Source organism: Heliangelus exortis, chromosome 18 (assembly GCF_036169615.1).
Source record: "Heliangelus exortis chromosome 18, bHelExo1.hap1, whole genome shotgun sequence".
Lineage (NCBI taxonomy): Eukaryota > Metazoa > Chordata > Aves > Apodiformes > Trochilidae > Heliangelus > Heliangelus exortis.
Window position 1 is genome coordinate 8,193,741 of NC_092439.1, and position 19,067 is coordinate 8,212,807.

Consider the following 19,067-nt stretch of genomic DNA (forward strand, 5'->3'; position numbering starts at 1 on the left):
ACAGTTACAATTTGAGAAATTTAAATTCAGTTCAAGGTTTCAGGTTCACTGTCCTAAACAGCAAAAGCAAAGCAGGAATACCAAAATGAACAGCTTGTCTTTCAAGAGTAGCAAATACACAAAGGTGCCATTTATAAAATCAGTAGAATACTTGGCCTTAATATTCCCCAAAATTCCATAGGTTCTCGATTCTGCTATCCAAGTATTGGATTTAAAAAAAAAACAACAAAAAACAACAAAACAAAACAACCCAAGTAAAAAATCCCACAACACACACAAAAAGCACAGCTGTACATCCTTTTTGAAAAGTCACAACTTCTCATTCACTAAACTTCTTATAAATATGGTTGTCAATTTATTTTCAATTTTATTATCTTAACAGGCATGCATTTTTTATTACAAAATGAGTTAGTAATGTTATCTAAAACATTGTTTGATGTGTCCATTATAAATCTTGATTATCAGCTTTGGAAATCTCCCAGTTTCAACTATTATTTTGAAGAAATTAGTATGTTGAGCAAAAAGGATGTGCCATCTGGATTTTTGCTCTTGGTAACATAAGCAAGTTAAGGTTTTCATCATAGTAGGAATATTTTTGAGTTGTAGCAAAACTGCCATTCCCTCTTTCATCTTACAATTCAATTACTGTCTTCCAAAAAAATATTTGTCTCAAGAGGCAATATCAATTGTGATGCTTGAACACGTGAACTCCCTGGCTTCTGTACCACTATATACAGCATAGGAGAAACCTGGCTGAAAACGCAAGTTGCCTCTGAAGGATCAACAAATGCCAGCACTTCAGAAGAAAATATAGCTGCAATACCAGCAGGTTCATACATGCTGGATGATTTGCTTAATTAAGAGACAAGTATTTATCTAGCGCTACACAGCAAGGTGGAGAGAAGGAAGAGGAAGACATCTGGAAGCCAACCTGCCTCATTTACTATGAGGGGCAAGACTGCAGATGAGGATGTTTGTAAACAACCAAGGACTGGTAGGAAGCCAATTTCTACCTAATAACAAGGAGAGAGCCCTGGCATCCAGTCCTCTTCCTGCTGATTACCCTGTGGCTATGTAACATGGCAGCACCCACCATGGCCTGGGAATACCTCTCCCTTTCTCAACTCTGTGGGAAAGATAGCACCAGGCAAAGCAGGTTTTATTAACTCCCAGAGCATTCATTTGACACTCTCTGGAAACAGACAATGTGAAAAGGAGCGGAAAGGGTTTGGCAGATAGAGTGTCCCGTTTTATCATCTGTGGGTATACCAGCTGTGATTAGGATAGTGAGACAAGGCTTAGAGCCAGTACAAAACCTCCACCCTCCATCCCACTTCTGACCAAGGGCTCCTCATCAGCTACTCACACCTTGGTCCCCATGTCCCCTCCATCCCTGTCCCTCTGTTACGCTGCTTTGGCTAAAGCCTAACCACAAAGGAAGAGCCTGTGGAGCCCTCCCTACAGCAGAGACACCAATGCCACCAATGGCTCAGGAAGACTGACAGCATATGACTCTACTGAAAAAGGCTGCTGTGTTTTTACATAAACCCTGGAAATATGTGCATAAATAATTTTAGAGTAATTCTCTTACAATAAGCTTCCCAACAGGGGGCTTTGGGAGGGAACTTAAGTCTCTCATAAAATAAGTTTTGAAAGGCCAAGTCAGAAAAAACTGGAGAGGACAATGGAAACTCAATTTGAGATAGTTTAATTATTTTTTCAGGGATATATATGATTCTGTATAGACATGCACGTGCAAATGCACACATGTATGTATTTGCACACACAACACCCCAAACCTCTTAGCTCAATTTTTTTGTCCTTGCTTTATGCAAACATTGTCCATTAGCCTCGAAAACCCACCTCAGCCTGTACAAGTCCCCTGCCCAGGAACCATGCCCAGTACACTAATGGTGAGGGGGTCTATAATAGAGACACTGATCAGAAGACCAAGGCCAATTGTCTCCCAGCCGTGCCCAACACCATCATCCAACTGGGTACACTGAGAGGGAAGCCCTAGAGCCTATCCAGGCAGCCAATAATGACACATTAGCACTTTAAACAAAGTTTCCCTAGTTCTCCTGAAGTGTAAGCATGTGTTTTGAAAAACAGAGCACCACATCTGCATGCTTTAGAGAATCAACACTTCCCTTCAAAGTAAGTCTGGGATGTTTTCATGGGCAATGATCTCTGTTCTCCTCAAGCACAAATCCAGTCATGGGTGAGCCAGTATTTCAGGTGCATAACATGAGCCAGATCCTACTCTCTGATACAGACACGTATCTCAAACATCAGTGGGAGCCTCATTTATATGTGCATGCACATATCTCTTATCATTTACACAGGTCAACTGCCAGTAAATGAAGTGCAAGTAAACAATTTACTCCATACAGAGAGATTCAAATAGGAATTTAGAGAACAACCGCATAGGTCTTAAAAACCGTATTGAAAACTCTCTGTTACTAGCTGGATGAATTCTTGTTCATCATTGTATTATGTTTTGCATGTTCAAAAATTTTGAGAGACATTCAAACTGCTAGCATGGTGAACAACAAATGTTTAACATTTAATATTCTTCATTTGCCAAGCTATACTTCATTTCATGAAAAAACAAATTACCTTTACAGATTCCAAGCACACTACTCTACTTTGATTAGTAAAAGATTCAAATGAGAGAAATTTTGCAGAGATATGAAATTTGCTACACATATTTGCAAAAGCTGCAGTATGATTCGTACTATTTTCCCTACTTAGGACAGACTTCTGTTTCTTTCTAATACTGCTGAACTGTGCAAATGCTGCTAGAATCAGCAGTTTTGCAGTACTCATTTTACAAGTGTGTGATGGAAGAAGTATATGTTTCAAACAGATTTAACATACATACACGTGCACTACTACAGCTGCACAAATATAAGTTTCTACCCCAATTTTGCACATGCTTTTCCAGAGGACCTAAGTTTTATTTTGTAGTAGGGTTTTGTGGCTTTGTTGTTGGTTTGGCTTTTTTTGGTTTTTTGTTTTGTTTTGTTTTTTCCTACATAGACTTAAAAGGAAAATAACATCCCCAGTATTGCAACTCTGAAATAGCAGTGGGTTTGAACTTCTTGAAAATTGTTCAACTGGTTTTATTCATCCAGCTTAAAAACATATCATTGTAGAAACTTTGAAAGCCGTATTTGGCAATGTTCTTCAAGAGCGGTTAAGACACAGGATTATTGTTATTTAGTTGAAGTGGAACATTCTGTATGTATAAAACTTGTGTATACCGTAATGAGTAATTAAAGTGTGGCTGAAGAGTGTATAAGCACAAAAATCAACAACTACAGCATTCAGCTCTTAAATACTGTGCAAAAAAATGAACAGGTTTTGGGCGAGGCAGTAGATTCTCTGTTAAAAAATAAAATAAAATAAGACCATGAGTAGCTCAGAACCCGATTGCATTTTATCCCCTTTATCTTCTCCAAAGACTGGGAAGATTGCAAGAAACCAGTCAGATTGCAAAGCCGTATCTCAGAAGGACTGTGAACTGCAGACTCAGACACGCAGCTCATGGCCACAACCTTGTATAATGCCATTAAAGCAGATATTTTCTTTTTAAAATTATGCTTACTAGCAACCTTGTCTCTGTTTGCAGAACTGCGATTGCAAAAATCCACTTAGCTCATTCTGTGATCCTGAACAAGTAAGATTTTTACTCAGGGCTGGTCTACTTAAACCAGTCCCCAGGTACCTCTACAGAGGTGAGTTCTGGGCACTGCTGTCAGGATTTAGCCTGCTTCACTACTAAAAATGGCACCTGAGTTAACAGGCAAGCAAGACAGAAACTTAAAATCACCAGCTGCACCAAAGGAAAATCATGGTATGTATATTGTGGCCTAATCTCTCTGCACTGATATTTTGGTGGGACCGCCAGCGTTTCTGAGAACTCCTTATCTGTAAGTGGGGCTGTCAGAGTACACCACCAAAATGAGCAGGGAGTCCGCAGCCTTCTGTCTCCTCTCATTCATGTTGCCCAGATAGGCTTTCACTGCAGACTGTGATTCACGTGTGAGGAATGTTTGGTAGATATCCCCAAAGAGCCCACAGACAGCGGTTACTGCTTTTATTTGCAGCAATCTGAAGATTCATGTTTCTCTCGTTAAATCAGTGATGACATAAGTGCAGGTCTGGGCATGGTCCAGGATCATTATGAAGCTTCTCCAAGTATTTCACAGAATATCTACACACTCATTGTTTACACAGAGACTTGTACATTCATTTGCAATTCGATCATATGTGAATCATTGATATGTCCATTAACTTCTGCAAATACTTACACCATGCCACTGAAAATAAATCTTCACTCTCAAAGACCAATAATACCATATTTTCAACACTGTGAAGTGGTGATTAGGTTCCTGCTTGGCAACCTTGTAAAGCATTGCTCAGGCTAAGAACTGTGCTTAAGAACTTCACAGAACCAGGCCTTGGGTTTGTAATGTTCCCACATGAGAGAGGACTTAATTTTATATTTTACACAGTCTTAATACTCTCTGTATTTTACAGTCTTAAAACTGCTTTTTTATGTTGCAAACACTTCTTCAACCTAACTGTGGAAAGTTGGACCTGGGGCTGTATGTGTAGGTGAGGTGCATGTGGAGTATCTCCTATAATTTGTTAATCATCAGACACTCTCATTCCTTCCCTTTCCTGTTCTCTTTTTCATCACAAAGATGCTCAGTGACACATGTTCAACACCTTTTTGAAAGAACAAAAGGGAGGATGGAAGCACAGGTCAAAAAGGGAAAAAAAGGGGAAAAGTAAAACAAGGGAAAAAGGAAACGAGGAAAACAGAGGCTGCAGAAAACAGTGCAATTAGCTATAATGGTGCTTTTTGTTTTCTAAAGAAAACTGTAGTAAAGACATTTATTACATTAGAAAAACTTCCTAGTCATTGAGAACTTATTTTAAAATAATAAATAAAACCAGAGGGCTCTATATGTACTGCAGGTAACATGGTGCCCTTCTCCCTGATGCTTTTGACAAGTTTCAGTGCAATGATGCAAACAAGAAGAAAGAGGCTTTCAACACTGTCTACTGAGCTTAGAAAATAGAGCCTGAGTGATAGCCCTAATTAAAAAGTCCTCCACAGTTTGGTGTCCAGTTACCCCTTCAGGTGTGCCTTTCCTCTCTCTTCTACTTCTACACAATCAAGTAGCTATATAAAACTTACCCCTTTTGGAACAACTTCTAGCTGTCTCCTGGCAGTAAATAAGTTAATTGGTCTGAGACAAAGCTATTAAAAATTTTCTGTGATAGACAGCTGAAACAAGTGGCAATAAATTGGCGTATTTTTACAGTACAGTTTTGTCAACATAATATATACCAAAGTTCAGTGGTTCCCTCTGTCAAAATATATTATTGCATCCTTTGCAGCAGAGAAGATAATTTCCTTCCCTTTCCACAACCAAGAAGACCATCCAGTTCAGTAACTACCACATAGCAATTATTCCCATTCTGCTTGTGAAAAAGCAGTTTCAGAAAAGTATTTGAATCCATAAATAGTGCAGGATTTTCCTTTTGCTGTTGTTTAGCAACTAAAGCCAATGCTAGATGATAAAGGCAGAAACCCAGACCTCCAGGCAGCACTTTCCCGATAATAGTTTAGTAACTGATATTGAAACCCATTTGACCATCCATGGTCTCTTAAAGTATGCACCAAGCATCAAATTGAGGAGCCTGCTGATTACGCTATGCTTTACACCTCACAAGACCTTCTTAATTAAGTAGTTTTTGGGGGCCTAGAATGAATGAGGCCTACTGCCTCATGACTTCACATCTTATGCCTGATTGGTGCTGCTGTCTAAAGGGGCCAGGAAAGTTTTCTGCCATGATTGAGGCAGACTGTAGAAGCAGGGTGCTTGTAGGATCACTCTTATATGCTGTGTGTTTCCACAAAACTTGTGGAACAAAATACTTGAAAATTTGTCAAAACCAGTTTATATCAGTCATATCTTCAAAAAGTACATTAAAGGAAGGGTTACATGAATGGACAAATTGCATATAACGGTAGAAACCTTATTTCTGCAGAAAAACAAGTTTAAAAGATTCTAAGCTATGAAATCCAAAACTGAACTCCACTTACCTTAGTGTTCATACAAGATTTGCCGCGCTTATACTCTTTGTGACTTGCTCTTTTATCAAGCTTGTTCCACAAAGCTTTGGCCTTCCACGTGGTCACTCTTGACTTCAGTTTGGTGTAAAAGTTTCTATTGTCCAAAGGATCTAATTCAAGTTGGCGAGTAAGGATATTGAAGGCCTGAATGGTACCTTTGCATGTTGATGCTTGTACAAAGTTTTCAAATATCTGGCCAGCTTGACTGTATTTTTCATCATCGTTTTCCCCCATATTCTGAGAGAAGGGTTTGAAAATTAAGCTGGAGCTCTTGTGCCGGGGTAGAGGTGATCTACACTACCAAGTACTTCCAAGCATATTATTCCTAGAAAAGGCAAACAGAGATCATGTTAAAGCAGGTTCTGCCTAATGAAACTGAACCCACAAACAGCGTATCTGATATAAAAAACCAGCATATGGCAACTGGACAGCCAGCTACAAAAAGCCAGTAGTGACATCCAAGATAAGTGTTACAAACAAACATAACATAATTGTGCTGTCATGACATGTACTTCATAGATGAACTCAAGTCTACTGCTTCAAAAAGAACCAGCTTGACTGAGAGTCTGAGGATTTCTTCAATATTTGTTCAGTGATAAGTGCCAGATAACAGATGAAAAAACAAACATCCTGATGCATTTTTCCCTAGCAGAATTTATGTCACAGCAAGTGTACCTCTGGTACCATTTTGGTCTGAAGAATTCTTATAAACCTGCAGCTTAAAGTCAGCAATATTTGAGGGAATTTTCTCCCATTATGCAAGTTAGGACCAAGAGCTCAGCTTAGCCAGAGCAATTTAAAATTGGCACAATCACTTGCCATGAGCAAATGCACAAAATAGACTAAGCAGAAATATTATCACAAGTTACACAAGAACTAAAAAAAAACCCCAAAAAACAAGTAACCACAGAGAGCTCCACTAACTCTTGCCAAAATGAGAAAGAGTTTTGTACTCTAGTGCATACAAAGGAATTTTATCTCCATGTCTCCACATGTTAAATGCTAAAGTTATGTGTTTGGAGTCTTACCTTGTCATGTGCTGATGATATAAAGTAATGGTGTTTGGCCTACTAAGCCTCCTTAGCTTTTCCTAGTAACATGATCACTGTCAAACAATGCCTGATATTCCAGATAAATGCTCTTACAGAATGGTAGGGTAATGCTATTTTGAATTAACTAAATTAGTTTGAAAGAACTAACGTACTTCCAACGAGGCACTCCCTTATCCTTCTCTAACCTTGCTCTCAATCACTAATGAGGAGAGTCTCGGAGTCAGCCAAGGTCCACAGAAAACATCCAAATGGCTGTCACATATTCCAAGGAAATAGTTACAGGTTATGTATAAACTTGTCCTCAAAAGAGGGTCTGCATGGAGTCAAGTCCAGAGATTCAAGCCATGCATTCTATTTCTTGCTATTAAAGAATTATCTACCAGTCCAATAAACCAAAAACTAAATCAATGCTCGTCTAACATCCCACATAATTATTTTGCTTGGAACTCATATGTTGGCTGATAGTTTTAGAATAAATTGTTAAGAAAGGCCTTTGAAGTTATGCTTTTTAATTTAACACTGTTCACAAACTATTCATTTTCTGCTTGTATTTCCTTCAAAGTAGAAAAGAGAAAACACATCCAGTGTATTTAAGTAAAGAGGAGACCTACCATGTCTATCTTACAGTCCTCTAATACAGAAAAATATTATGCAACTTATTAAAGAGATCCCATGGGGAGATATAAGGAAGTATTTGGAATACTCACATTCCATGCCTGCACTCAAAATAAATAACCTCTGTGTGCACATCATCAGTCTGCTGTTGGTTTGTGGGTAAAATAAATTGGCAATGTTGAGAGTTCGTACATTTTCTAAGACCAAATGTCATGATTAAATATTTGGTGCCAAGAATAAGTCAGACAATTTTTGTTTTCCCCTCTGAATACTTCATTTATAGTATGCTCCATGCCCTTTTCTGAAGGGATTTGTGGCTTTGAAGAAGAAACATTTTATAAGCTTACAACTTCCAGAAGGTCTAATTTTTCAAGAATCTAAGTTCTGTGAACTCCCACTGACTGAAAAGGAGTTGAGGACATCCAACACCTTTCCTGGTTCAAGTCTTCCATGATTAATGAGCAAACCCCTCCAACAACTGCACACAGCCAGGAGAGAGCCCAGCTACCTTCGCTACCCCAGTATGGGTGTGAGCAGGGCCCAGCCAACTGATCTAGAAATTCCTTGGGGAAAGGTAAGGGATTGCCATGTGGAGAGGCTGAGGTGCATCTGAGCTCAAGCTTTACAAGTGAGTGCTACTGCAAGGGAAAGCAACACAGGGCAACTAAAGACAGCAACAGCACATTGTAAGACACTGCAATGTTGCTCAAGCAGCTTGATATACAGGCACCCCTGGATTCCAGACCTATTGAAAAAAAAAGAATTAAAATCAAGGATAAATAAACACTTAATTCACCTAACTTCCATACATGCCTGATATATTTTTTATAACAGAAAAGCCAAAGTATATTTTTTTCTCTCAAAATAATTATGGATAGCTTCTTGGGGAGTGGGGAGGTGTCAGTGAAATGTTCCACTTCAGGCATTTCAGCTAAGGGAGTGGCAGGCACGTTAGATTTTCTTAATCACTATAAACTCTCATCAGGCTTTAAGTGCCACCAAAGAGACCAATTTCATGGCTATAAAACAATACTTCCTCTCCATTGTTTTCATTAGCTTACCACAAGACTGTTACCATGTTCATATAACACAAATATCTTTATAAGTTAATTCTACCATAACTGATAAGTCTGTACACAAGCTCTTTAATTTAGTATCTTTTCTGCTCACGGAGAAATTTTTATAGCCTCAGTTGCTTCCATTCAGCAAGTAAGGGAGGAGGGAGGAGAAAAAGCTGAAGGAATAGAGCCATATCAGAACCAGCCAAAGAAGAAAGGCAGCATGTTCCAGGGCTCGTAACAGTGAGAAGACAAAAACGATGGTCAGCAGGAGCCACTGCAGATGAAGGAAAAGAAAACATTTTTTGCGTGATGCAAACAGTGGAAGTAGGCAGGTGCTGCACATGCACGTGCACACACAGACAAAATGACACAGCAGCCCTGGGCTCCCTCTGCTTTTCCACTGGGGAAGAGAGCAGCAAGGAAGAACACCCAGGACACCTTCCCCAGCCCTAAAACTTCCCTCCTCCAACACTGCAAAACCAGGACTTGAGGCTATTCTTTCTGGGTACAAAATCTTCTTGTGAACTTCCATACACTGCCATCTTGTCCAAGCTGAAAAGCTGTGGAGTGGCATCTCAGCACAGACATTTTCTCACCAGTGAAGCATTTCTCCTCACTCTGTCAAAGGTCATATTCTCAAAAAGAGCTCCATTTTGTGGTCAGAAGGACAGGATAAGATGGAAGACTCTGGTTACTGAGGTTTCTAGCTTGCTGGAAACACTTTTTTTTTTTCCCTTTTATTTTTTTCTCTCCTTTATTTGGCATGAACACTATGTTGACAGATGACAGAGACGAAGATGGCTCCAAGTATATACAGTTCCTGGAAAAGTGTGTGACTCACCAATATATCAGTGCAGGATTTTACTGCAGGATGTAGAAATAATGCAATAAGGACAAGAAGTTGAATGGAGTAATTCTCAAAGTTTCTGGTTCTGCAATTGTTCTATAGACTTAAAACTGCCTACCTGTAGTGGGGAAAAAAAAGTGTTTGGGAAAATACTCATGTTCTTAGAGTATTATAATTTACCCTTTTTCTTCCTTCATCATTTAGATCACTTTAGGGATTAACCATAGATCTAGAAGTCTCATCAATCTAAGTATTGATGCTGAAATTGTAACCTATGTTTTTCAAAGTGACCACTGAGCTACCTCTGGAAGCACAATCCAAAAATACAATGAAGTTTATGTGAAACTTTACTGAAGGGCTACAGAGCCTAGTATAAATTCGGGCCACAGAAAGGAAGAGAATTACAGAGCAGGAAACAGTCTGGACAAACAGTTTTTTAAAGTCAGAACTGAAGCAATCATGGATTATATTCACAGCTAATAAGAACTGTCATTTTAGGTCCCATGCATGATGTAATAAGCACACAGAAGAATTTGGCCTTCCATGCAGCCTCCTGCAGTATTACAGGAGTCTCTGGAGGGCTCTCAGACACAAAGTGCAGACAAAGGGAAGAAGGGCTGCATTTTTACGATCCCTTCTACTGCAGTAAGTTAGCCCTGCCTGCTTTCTGTTTCCACTCAGGGGCAAACAGGAATGCCAGATAAGAAAAGCTGAGAAGTGCTGTTCAGGCCTGGTGTCTACCCAAGGAGAAAGTTATGATCTCAATACAGCTTAAAGGAAAGCAGTGCACAAGGGACAGAAAGCAGAAATTAAAAAAACAATGCATGTATGGATACATACATAGGAGAACAACTACTTCCAGCCTTAGCTGATAATTCCTGTCAGTGAAACAAGCTCTGTTACTACAGAAGATTTTGAGAATAGCAAAAAAATACCCACTGTCTGGGTAATTCCAGTAATTACCACTAGTTAAATGGATGTATGAAGTTGGTTCATGTCTGCATACAAAGCCTCTCGGCACAATAGAGCAAGCACTTAAGTTGACATATAGGAGTAATTAAATGAAAATAACTTACATTTTTGACAGCAGTACCATGTGAATTGCTTATCAGTGCTTTGAGGTGGTATACTCAAAAATTAAAAAAAAAATAATTTTGGCTTAGTTGTCCCACTGTAAACAACCCTAATTTAAGTTCAAACTTGCAGCGATGAAGTCCTTCCTTTGTCCCTTAATGCTCTGTTTCTAATATTTGAGAACATGCTCCTCAGGGTGATTGGAAAAGAATTAAATTCCTCGCATTTCATTACCACTAATCCTGATTCCATTTTCAATACAGCCCTAATTCAGCCATGTTTACTGAGAATAAATTCTTTTATTAAGACTTCAGTTTGGCACGCAGGATACAATACATATATTGTTTGCTTAAGGTTAGAAACATCAACAGAAACGAAAGACTGGATTCTGCAGCATCTGTGTGAAAATTTACTTTGGCCTTTCCTCATCATCAGTAAAATCAACAGTATTTCTGCTGTATCTTCCCTGACATAACTGAAATCTCAATACTATTTACAATAACTGAAATTTGCAAGCAAGAGTGGCTATGTTACAGGACTTCTTAGATTTTTTTTCAACTTAGTTTCTACTCACATTAGGCACTTTGTTTTCATGGTGATGATTTTAAATATAAATATTTTTATCTGGAGGAAACATAGCTTTTTGGTGGTGTGGTTTCTCTGCATGTTTTCCCAGAACTGACATAAAAGGACACACACACAAAAAAATATTAAGTGTGATTCTGGTAACAACTGAAGCTCTCCTTTGCATTGCTTCTAAAACTATTTAAAATACACAAAAATACATTGGCCTAAAAGACTTGTTTTCTATTGGTTACAAACAGAAAACACATTTGTTAAGATGCACAGTCCTGACAGAAACATCAATCAACATAAAATGCTTCTGAACAAAGCTTCACAAACAGCCTGTCTTTATAAACAGACAGATTACTTTTCCATATTTTTATAAAAAGCTAACTTCTACAGAACTGCAAAATAATTTCTCAGGCCAAGTGTGGAATTCAAAACAGCTCATACAGAGCAGCTCAGTGCCTATGATCTTACAGGGTTACTGTACACGCTATCAGCTTGTTTTGCTGAAGTTATAGAGAAGAAATTTCAAACATAAGCCTGCCAACAAGTGCTGCTGTGCCATTTTAACCTGCTACATCTGGAATCATCCCACAATAAAACATAGCTGGAAGCATGTGCACAAGCACGCTAACACTTTGCAGGGAGTATTTTAGATATGTTCACAGGAAGTCCAAAACGACCTATTTGTATGATTTCATCTGATACAAAGAGCAAGTCACATTCCACACATTATAAAGTTGAAAGCTTTAAAAATAGTCCGGTTTGTTTCTTGATGTTACTCTTCTGAGCTTTCAAGTTTTGCTGTGGGAGTACACTAAGACACTGACAAGTAAAATGAGATCAACCACATAAGCCAGTGGCTTGCGTGTCTCCACTCATGCAAACACACAGCCTTGGTGTGGGTAAAGCATGGGATGCTGCCCCACATGGAACCCCAGAGATGTAGGCTCCAACATCTGCCCCTGCCACAGCTGCTGGTGGGCCCAGGGTGCACTGCACTGGCTTTGCCACAGGCCACTCTTGCAACCCATATTTCAGATAGCACTGGACAGAAAACTGGCAGTCACAGAGTTCATAATGTCCTGACACCTGCACAGAAGTCCCATCCTGTGAGCATCACTAAAACCCCTGGGTGTTCATTTTGCAAAGCCCAGGAACAAGTATTTCAAATGAATGACAATGCATAGTTTTCCAGGCATCTGTATGCAGTATATATTTAGACTACTCATCAGAAATACCAATGCATTTCTGAGAAGTGAGTTATAAAATAAAGAATTTTTCTTTTTTTTTATTATTTATTTTACAATAATGGTTGTACCTATACCACTGGAAATTGTAAATCTAAACTTTTAAGCATAATGTTTTTGAGGAAAAATGTCCCTAGCCCAGCTATTCTGTGCAGACTACAGTGAGTATTTAAAAAGCATTCTAACAGGGCGCTAAAAGCTCTATAACAAGTTTACAAGCTTCCATATAGTCTTAATGTTCAAAGCTAGCAGTAGATGATTGAGCCACAGTCATTAGGAGTTAATATTATGCATAAACAAGATATTAAAACCTGACTCTTCTTTAGACTGGTTACAAGACAGTACATTTTTAGCTCTGTTGTAGTAGATTAGAAACACAACCTAAACATCAGTAGAAAGTTTATGCTGATGTTTTCCTAGGTTAGGATCACAAGAGCAAAGGAAAAAAGTATACCATAAGGATAACATCAACCAGCAGGGAAGTGTACCTTTTAAGAAATGCCACCTGTTATTTAAGTTAGAAAGATGTTATGAAAATACTGTCAGTGAAAACAATTAAAACTTTAAGCACTTTGAAAATTCTGCTTTTCTTTTCCTATACTGCACTTACAATTTCAAGCTCACAAACTGGGACAGCAGAGATATAAAAGTTAATCCCAGAAAGGCAGCGGGTTGGTTGGTTGATCAGTGCACGATTTTTGAGTTTCAATGGGATGTTAGGACACTGAGCCAGACTTCTCATTCAGAGAAGAAGTAATATCTTATTTACCATTACTGAAGTCACATCCAGCAGGAAGACAGCAGGGCCAGGTGCATGGAGCAGGGGCAGCTCACACAGGAGAAGGATGGAGAGGGAACTTCAGCACTACTCCTGCTCCACTGCCAGTAGGAGCTTCAACATCTCACTCTCTCTCACAGCCCTGTGCCCTCCTCTCTGCTCCTCCTGGTCACAGGGAAAACTCAGATGACACAATTGTGCATGAGGAGCACAAAAAATGCACAACCACTAGCTGGCAGAGCTATGTCAGCAAGACCTCTGGTATGGATGCAGCTATAACAACAAAATTGAGCCACCCTTGGCAGCAGCAGTTCCGCTAGTACAGCTTGTCCTCTGTATGCATGGTGACAAAATTATGGAGGTAAATACACCATGAAAAAGAGCAATCACATGAACGAGATAAAAAGCAGACTCTTAGTCAGCAATCATGGAAATAATGTTGGTTCATGACTCTTTGAGAATAGGAATAATCCAGAGGGATGGGGCAATGAGATGGGGCTATGAACTGACACAACAACATGAGACTGCCAAGGCTTCTGGGCAATGTTCAAGGAGGTGCCACCACATTTCTAGACATCTGATGGTCCTCCAGCAGGAAGTATGGGGCAAAGGGAGTCACCGGGCTTGGTGCCTTCCTCTTCTCTCCATCTGGAAGCCATCATGTGCCCAGATACAGCCTGTGCCCTTACTGTGGCCACTCTTGACCCAGAGGGGCTATGAAGCAGAGAAAGGTGCTCAGCACTGCTGCTACACAAACCAAGAACTACCTAAAGATATCAGCTGGAGACACCAGAAAGTACCTTGCAGTGAGGGACCAATGAACATAGACACACTCTTGTTTTACCTGAAGATACCTGTGAAAAACAAAATCAATTGTTTGTTCAGGTTGGTTTTTTTGGTTTTGTTTTGTTTGGGGGGGTGGGGGGGGGAGGGCTGGTTTTGGGTGTTGGTTTGTTTGCTTGTGGGTTGTTTGGTTGGTTATTTTTTGGTTTTGTTTTTTTTTAAGCAAAAATACGAATGATGGCTGGGCTGAAGCAAATTACCCAGGATATGTCCTGGGGGAAGAAAAGGCCAGCACCGACGTAAGCTTTCACAGAATACATGCCAAAATCTCTCCGGAGTGTGTTTCAGGTTGTCTTTCCAAATGTGGATCCCTGGCAATGACCTTCCTGCAGTAGCAGTGTATTTCTCTCTCATTACTGGGGCTGCTGCAGTTACCTAAGAGTTGAACAGGAGGAAGAAACAGACAGAACAAGGGCTGTAAGACCCTGAGGGCTCCAGTCATGAGAATTCATTTTGCAGAGCTGCTCTCATCTGTAGACATCAGTCTTCCAGATCAGTGACCAGGATTAATCCACTGAAAACACAGACAGTACTGCACTGCCACTCATCAAAAACTACAACATTCTGGGCATTATATGTATACACACCCACTTGTCACAATCAACATATTCAATTCTTATTTTTTAACAGAAGCTAGGACACAATACCTCTTGTGGATCATCAGGGTATCAGTGTCATCAGTCACACTGAAATCCCTGGGAACCACAAATAAGTTAAAAGAAAGAGAAAAAGAATAATTAAAAAAAAAAGAAAAAAAAAGAAAGCTTTGAGTTGTGAATGGTTAGAGTACTGTCAATTCACCACTGAACATCAACCACTGAATAACAGAGAACTGTGAAGCCACACCCAGACAAGTCAGCCAAAGGGTGGTGGAAAACCAGAAAAATTAGGTTAAACACCGAACTCTGCTCCAGGGAATGTTTATATGAGAAGATAAAAAAGAAAGCAAGTCACTGGAATTACTTGATATCTGCTTTCTTTTTTTTGTGTGTCCTTGTAAACTTGACTTACAGTTACCAGAAGAGACTAGAAAAGACTGCTTCTGAAAGTAGAAACAGTATTTTTGGAATAAAATGTGCAGGACAATTTCTACCCTTTCTCAGTCTTGACTTCCCAGAAAATGAAGAAAAACAAAATATAAAAAAACCAAATAAAGATTCCAAGAGGATTACAAAAACATCATCCATTTCTGCTCAGAAAAATCCTCTCAGTTAAACAACAAAATACATTTTGAAATATTTTTTTTTGGAATTCCATCAGAAAAAAAAAAATAGTTGGTATAAAATGTTAGGAAGCAGCCCTTTCCAAAAAAAAAGTGTCTGAGAGCATCATTAACCAATAATATGAGAGATCACAAATGCATCACTGTTTCAGCCAGGCAAGCTGAGATATGCTCAGAATTAAATTACTATTCATCTTCTCCAGCACAAAGAAGTTTTGTAAAGTTTTCCACTTTACAAAGAGTAGATATGTTTTCTTACTGAGCCTGAGACCTTATACTAGCTTAGCCTTCTCTCCAGTTTTACATAAGGACAGATTTCTGCTCTTCTGCATACAGGTAAACAGTATTGCTTTTATTTCACTGAAATGTACAACCAAAACTTTATCCACACCCAGTTTTCAAGTTTTAGTTACTAAGAATAAAGAGTTTGCTAATGCCAAAATGCAGTGCATGTATTACTGCCGTGGGCAAGCAGCTAGTACCCCAGGAGCTGTATGCACAAAACAGCACAGGCTTTGTTGCAGCATCTCTCTAAAGTGAGACATCCTTGGAGCCTGATACACAGGGCTCTGAGTGTTCCACAGGTTTCATAAACCCATGAAAACAGCACAGAACTAGCCTTTACTTGCACAGTACTTTCCTATCCATTTAATTACAGACTGCAATGATCTGCATTTGGCATCTCACTCTGCCACTGCCATACTAAGCCTGACTTTTGGCCTAGGTATCAGAACGGAGGTGGCTGGTAAAGGACAGGCACAGACAGAGGGAGGGCAAACCTGTGTTTTGACCAGACAAAATTCTGCCATTGCCTCCACCAGAGGACAGGGAAGGTTAGGGTTGGGCAGCAGAAGGACCCACACACAACACCACTCACTAATCTGCTAAAAAAAAAAACCCCAAATTGGCAAAAGGTTCTATAGTTCCATTCAGCTTTGTAAAGCACTATGATGGAGGGTTATAAAAGAAATAAGCACTTCAAGGGTTCTGTTGGATGCTTTCTGCTTCTGAACTTTTCTTTCCATCTAAAACCTTGATTTTTTGTTAAAAAAAAAAGTCATTAATATTTTCATTTTTTTCTCACCGCTAACAGTTGCTCGAACTGCTACTGTAACTACTGAGGAGAACGAGCAAGTGACAAACTGCACAAAGCAAAGAAAAGCAACTGCATTTTCTGAAGGAAAAGCTGAATTCTGATGCAGTATTCCGCCTTTTGATTTTGAACTGAAGTCACAAACAGGTTCTTCGGTACATGCTGCACCCACAAGCATGTGACCACAATGGAGTTTCAGCTATTGTGCTGTTACTGCATGGAGGGGGGTGGGGGGGAGAAAGGTAGAAAAAAAAAAGGCAGACATGAGAAGTTTTGGACAGTTGGTAAACCAGGTACAAATGGATGCAATTTGCTTAGTGTGAGCTCACTCCCCTAAAAAAAAAAAACAACAAGAAAAGCAAACAAAAATACCACAACCAAAACCAAACCAAACCAAAAGCAAAACAAAAAGCAACAAAGTGAGTCAACATACAAACTAAACCTCAAATGAAATACCTGGAGAAGAAGCATGTAACAAGCTTAAAGAGAAGTTACATCAGTTCTGGAAGCAAAATTTTCAAGAAACAGTGCTACCTTCACGTACATCACATTGTGTGAAGACAAAAGAAAACTAAAAAGCACAGGATCAGGTAAAAAAGCTTGTATGCCAGTCAAGATATTTCCATAATGCATTTGTAACTCTGAAATGCTTATGAAAGGGAGCTGGGAAGTGACTGCAACAGACACAGAATCAGTCCATTTCTTTAAGGTACAACATAGGAGTTCCCCCTCCCACCTTCATTCCAGGCAAGCACAGGTCACTATGAAATATATTAAATTCAAATACTCTGAAACCTCTACGTTCTGTAGCCCAGATTATCATAGCAAAGGCTAAATATCTCTTTGGTGGTGTTTCTGGTGCCTAGTGCAGCTAGGCAGGATGAGAAGCTGTCAGACCTCATGTTTCTATCAAAGCTAGACTGAACTTGACTTCACTGATGCTATCAGCCTCAGGGAATTCCTTTTAAAGGAGGTCCATCAGACAAGCCATTTCCCCATTTAGGGAAAACAGGCTCCTTTTTAGCCGGATTAACTTGCTACCATGAACTTCCACATCTAAAACCACCCATGCACATCCAAGGATTTATTATGGTGATTTTACTTGTGAGCACAGATCCCAGGACTCCTAATGTAGAGCCTTTCCTGACAAACTCTTTTTGTCCTATTTCATATGATGGTTTATCTGTGTTCCACAATCCAAAGTCCTCCTCACCCCTCTACATACAGCTGGGGGTCTTTCACCTCTGCCCATTGCTGACCATTGGTCCTGCTAGTGGACACAACCAGCATGTTTTGTCTCTGCAGGAGCAACAAAAGCACATGGATTAAAATTCAAAAACCTTAGTAATGAACTGTTTGTTTATCAGGTGCCCCAATGCAGCAAGTTAATGACACTCAGGACAGTTTATTCCTAGCTCTTATGACTGACTTGATATGGCTCTTCAATTATTACCTTCTTTTTTTCACTGCAACAAAAGATGGCATAGGCTTGCATAAAAGAAGATGACTAAAAAAACTGTTAAGACTTGCAAGTTGTAGATGTTGAGTTACATGAGTGGCCACAACAGTCTCTCCTGTTGTTGCCCACAGCATATGCCCATAGAATACCACTTTGGCTATATAAATTTGGAGTGAGACCACTAGAAAAAAGTGCAGAAAGCAGCACTTCATTGGACCCCTAATTAGTGTATCAACTAATTATGAATAACATTTACAGTACATATTTCTCCAAAGGATCTCAGCAGGCAGCATATGGCAACATGTGAATATTCCACCTCAGTACTCTCAAGTCAGACTGTATTCTAAATGGGTTAAGTGCAGCACCAGGCAGAAAGCAAACTTCCTTTCTAAAAACAGAAGCTGAGAGCTCAGCGCAGGCCCCTTGCAGCCCATCTTCTTGCAGTTGGGGCAGCTGCACTTACTTGATGACTCCTTTTACCTCCAGGCAGAGCTTTACTGGCAGGGCCACTTCAGAGTAACTCTGCCTCACATTGCTCTGGCAGAGGTCTATTAATCATCAGCGGGTTAAAAGGTCAGACTAGCAAATGTGCTTAAGGCACACACCCGACAGGCTGGGGCAAGGAGCTCAACAAGGACAATTCAGCACAGCCACTGCTAACCTGACACTGCCTCCCAGGACCCACAAAACGCCAAGGCAGGCAGAGGAGGCACTGTGCTTGGAGGCTCCTGCTGCCTGCAGGAGCTCTGCCTGGCTCTGCCAGGCTCTGCCTGGAGTAGAATCCATCCAGGCTCCAACGGGCTGCTGTAACCTCAGGCACAGGTACTTCCTGTGTTAAGAGTTCATTAAATCCAAAATGCTTGTGTTTCCAACAGAAAACCCAGATTACTAGCAACAGTTACCAACACAACTACCGTCAGAGCTCTCCAATGGATTTCTTTACCTTCTTGCCCACATCGTAGTTTCTGATCCCTGTGAGGTTGCATACCAGCACATCTCACAGCTTAAAGCTGAAAATTTTACTGCTAGAATTTTAATCAAAAGCAACA

General features: G+C 39.8%; 1 protein-coding gene across 18 annotated transcripts in view; it reads right to left on the bottom strand.

Moving 5' to 3' along the window:
- MICAL2 (microtubule associated monooxygenase, calponin and LIM domain containing 2) overlaps positions 1-19,067 on the bottom strand; it is a 106,947-nt gene that overhangs the window by 78,563 nt on the left and 9,317 nt on the right. For all 18 annotated transcript variants that reach the window (XR_011729522.1, XM_071762271.1, XM_071762272.1 and 15 more), the window contains one exon: positions 6,125-6,479. Coding sequence is in view for 17 of the 18 variants with exons in the window: in XM_071762271.1 (XP_071618372.1) it covers positions 6,125-6,388 (264 nt within the window). In the remaining variant the exon portion in view is untranslated. Of the gene's footprint in view, positions 1-6,124; positions 6,480-19,067 lie in introns of those variants that run through there.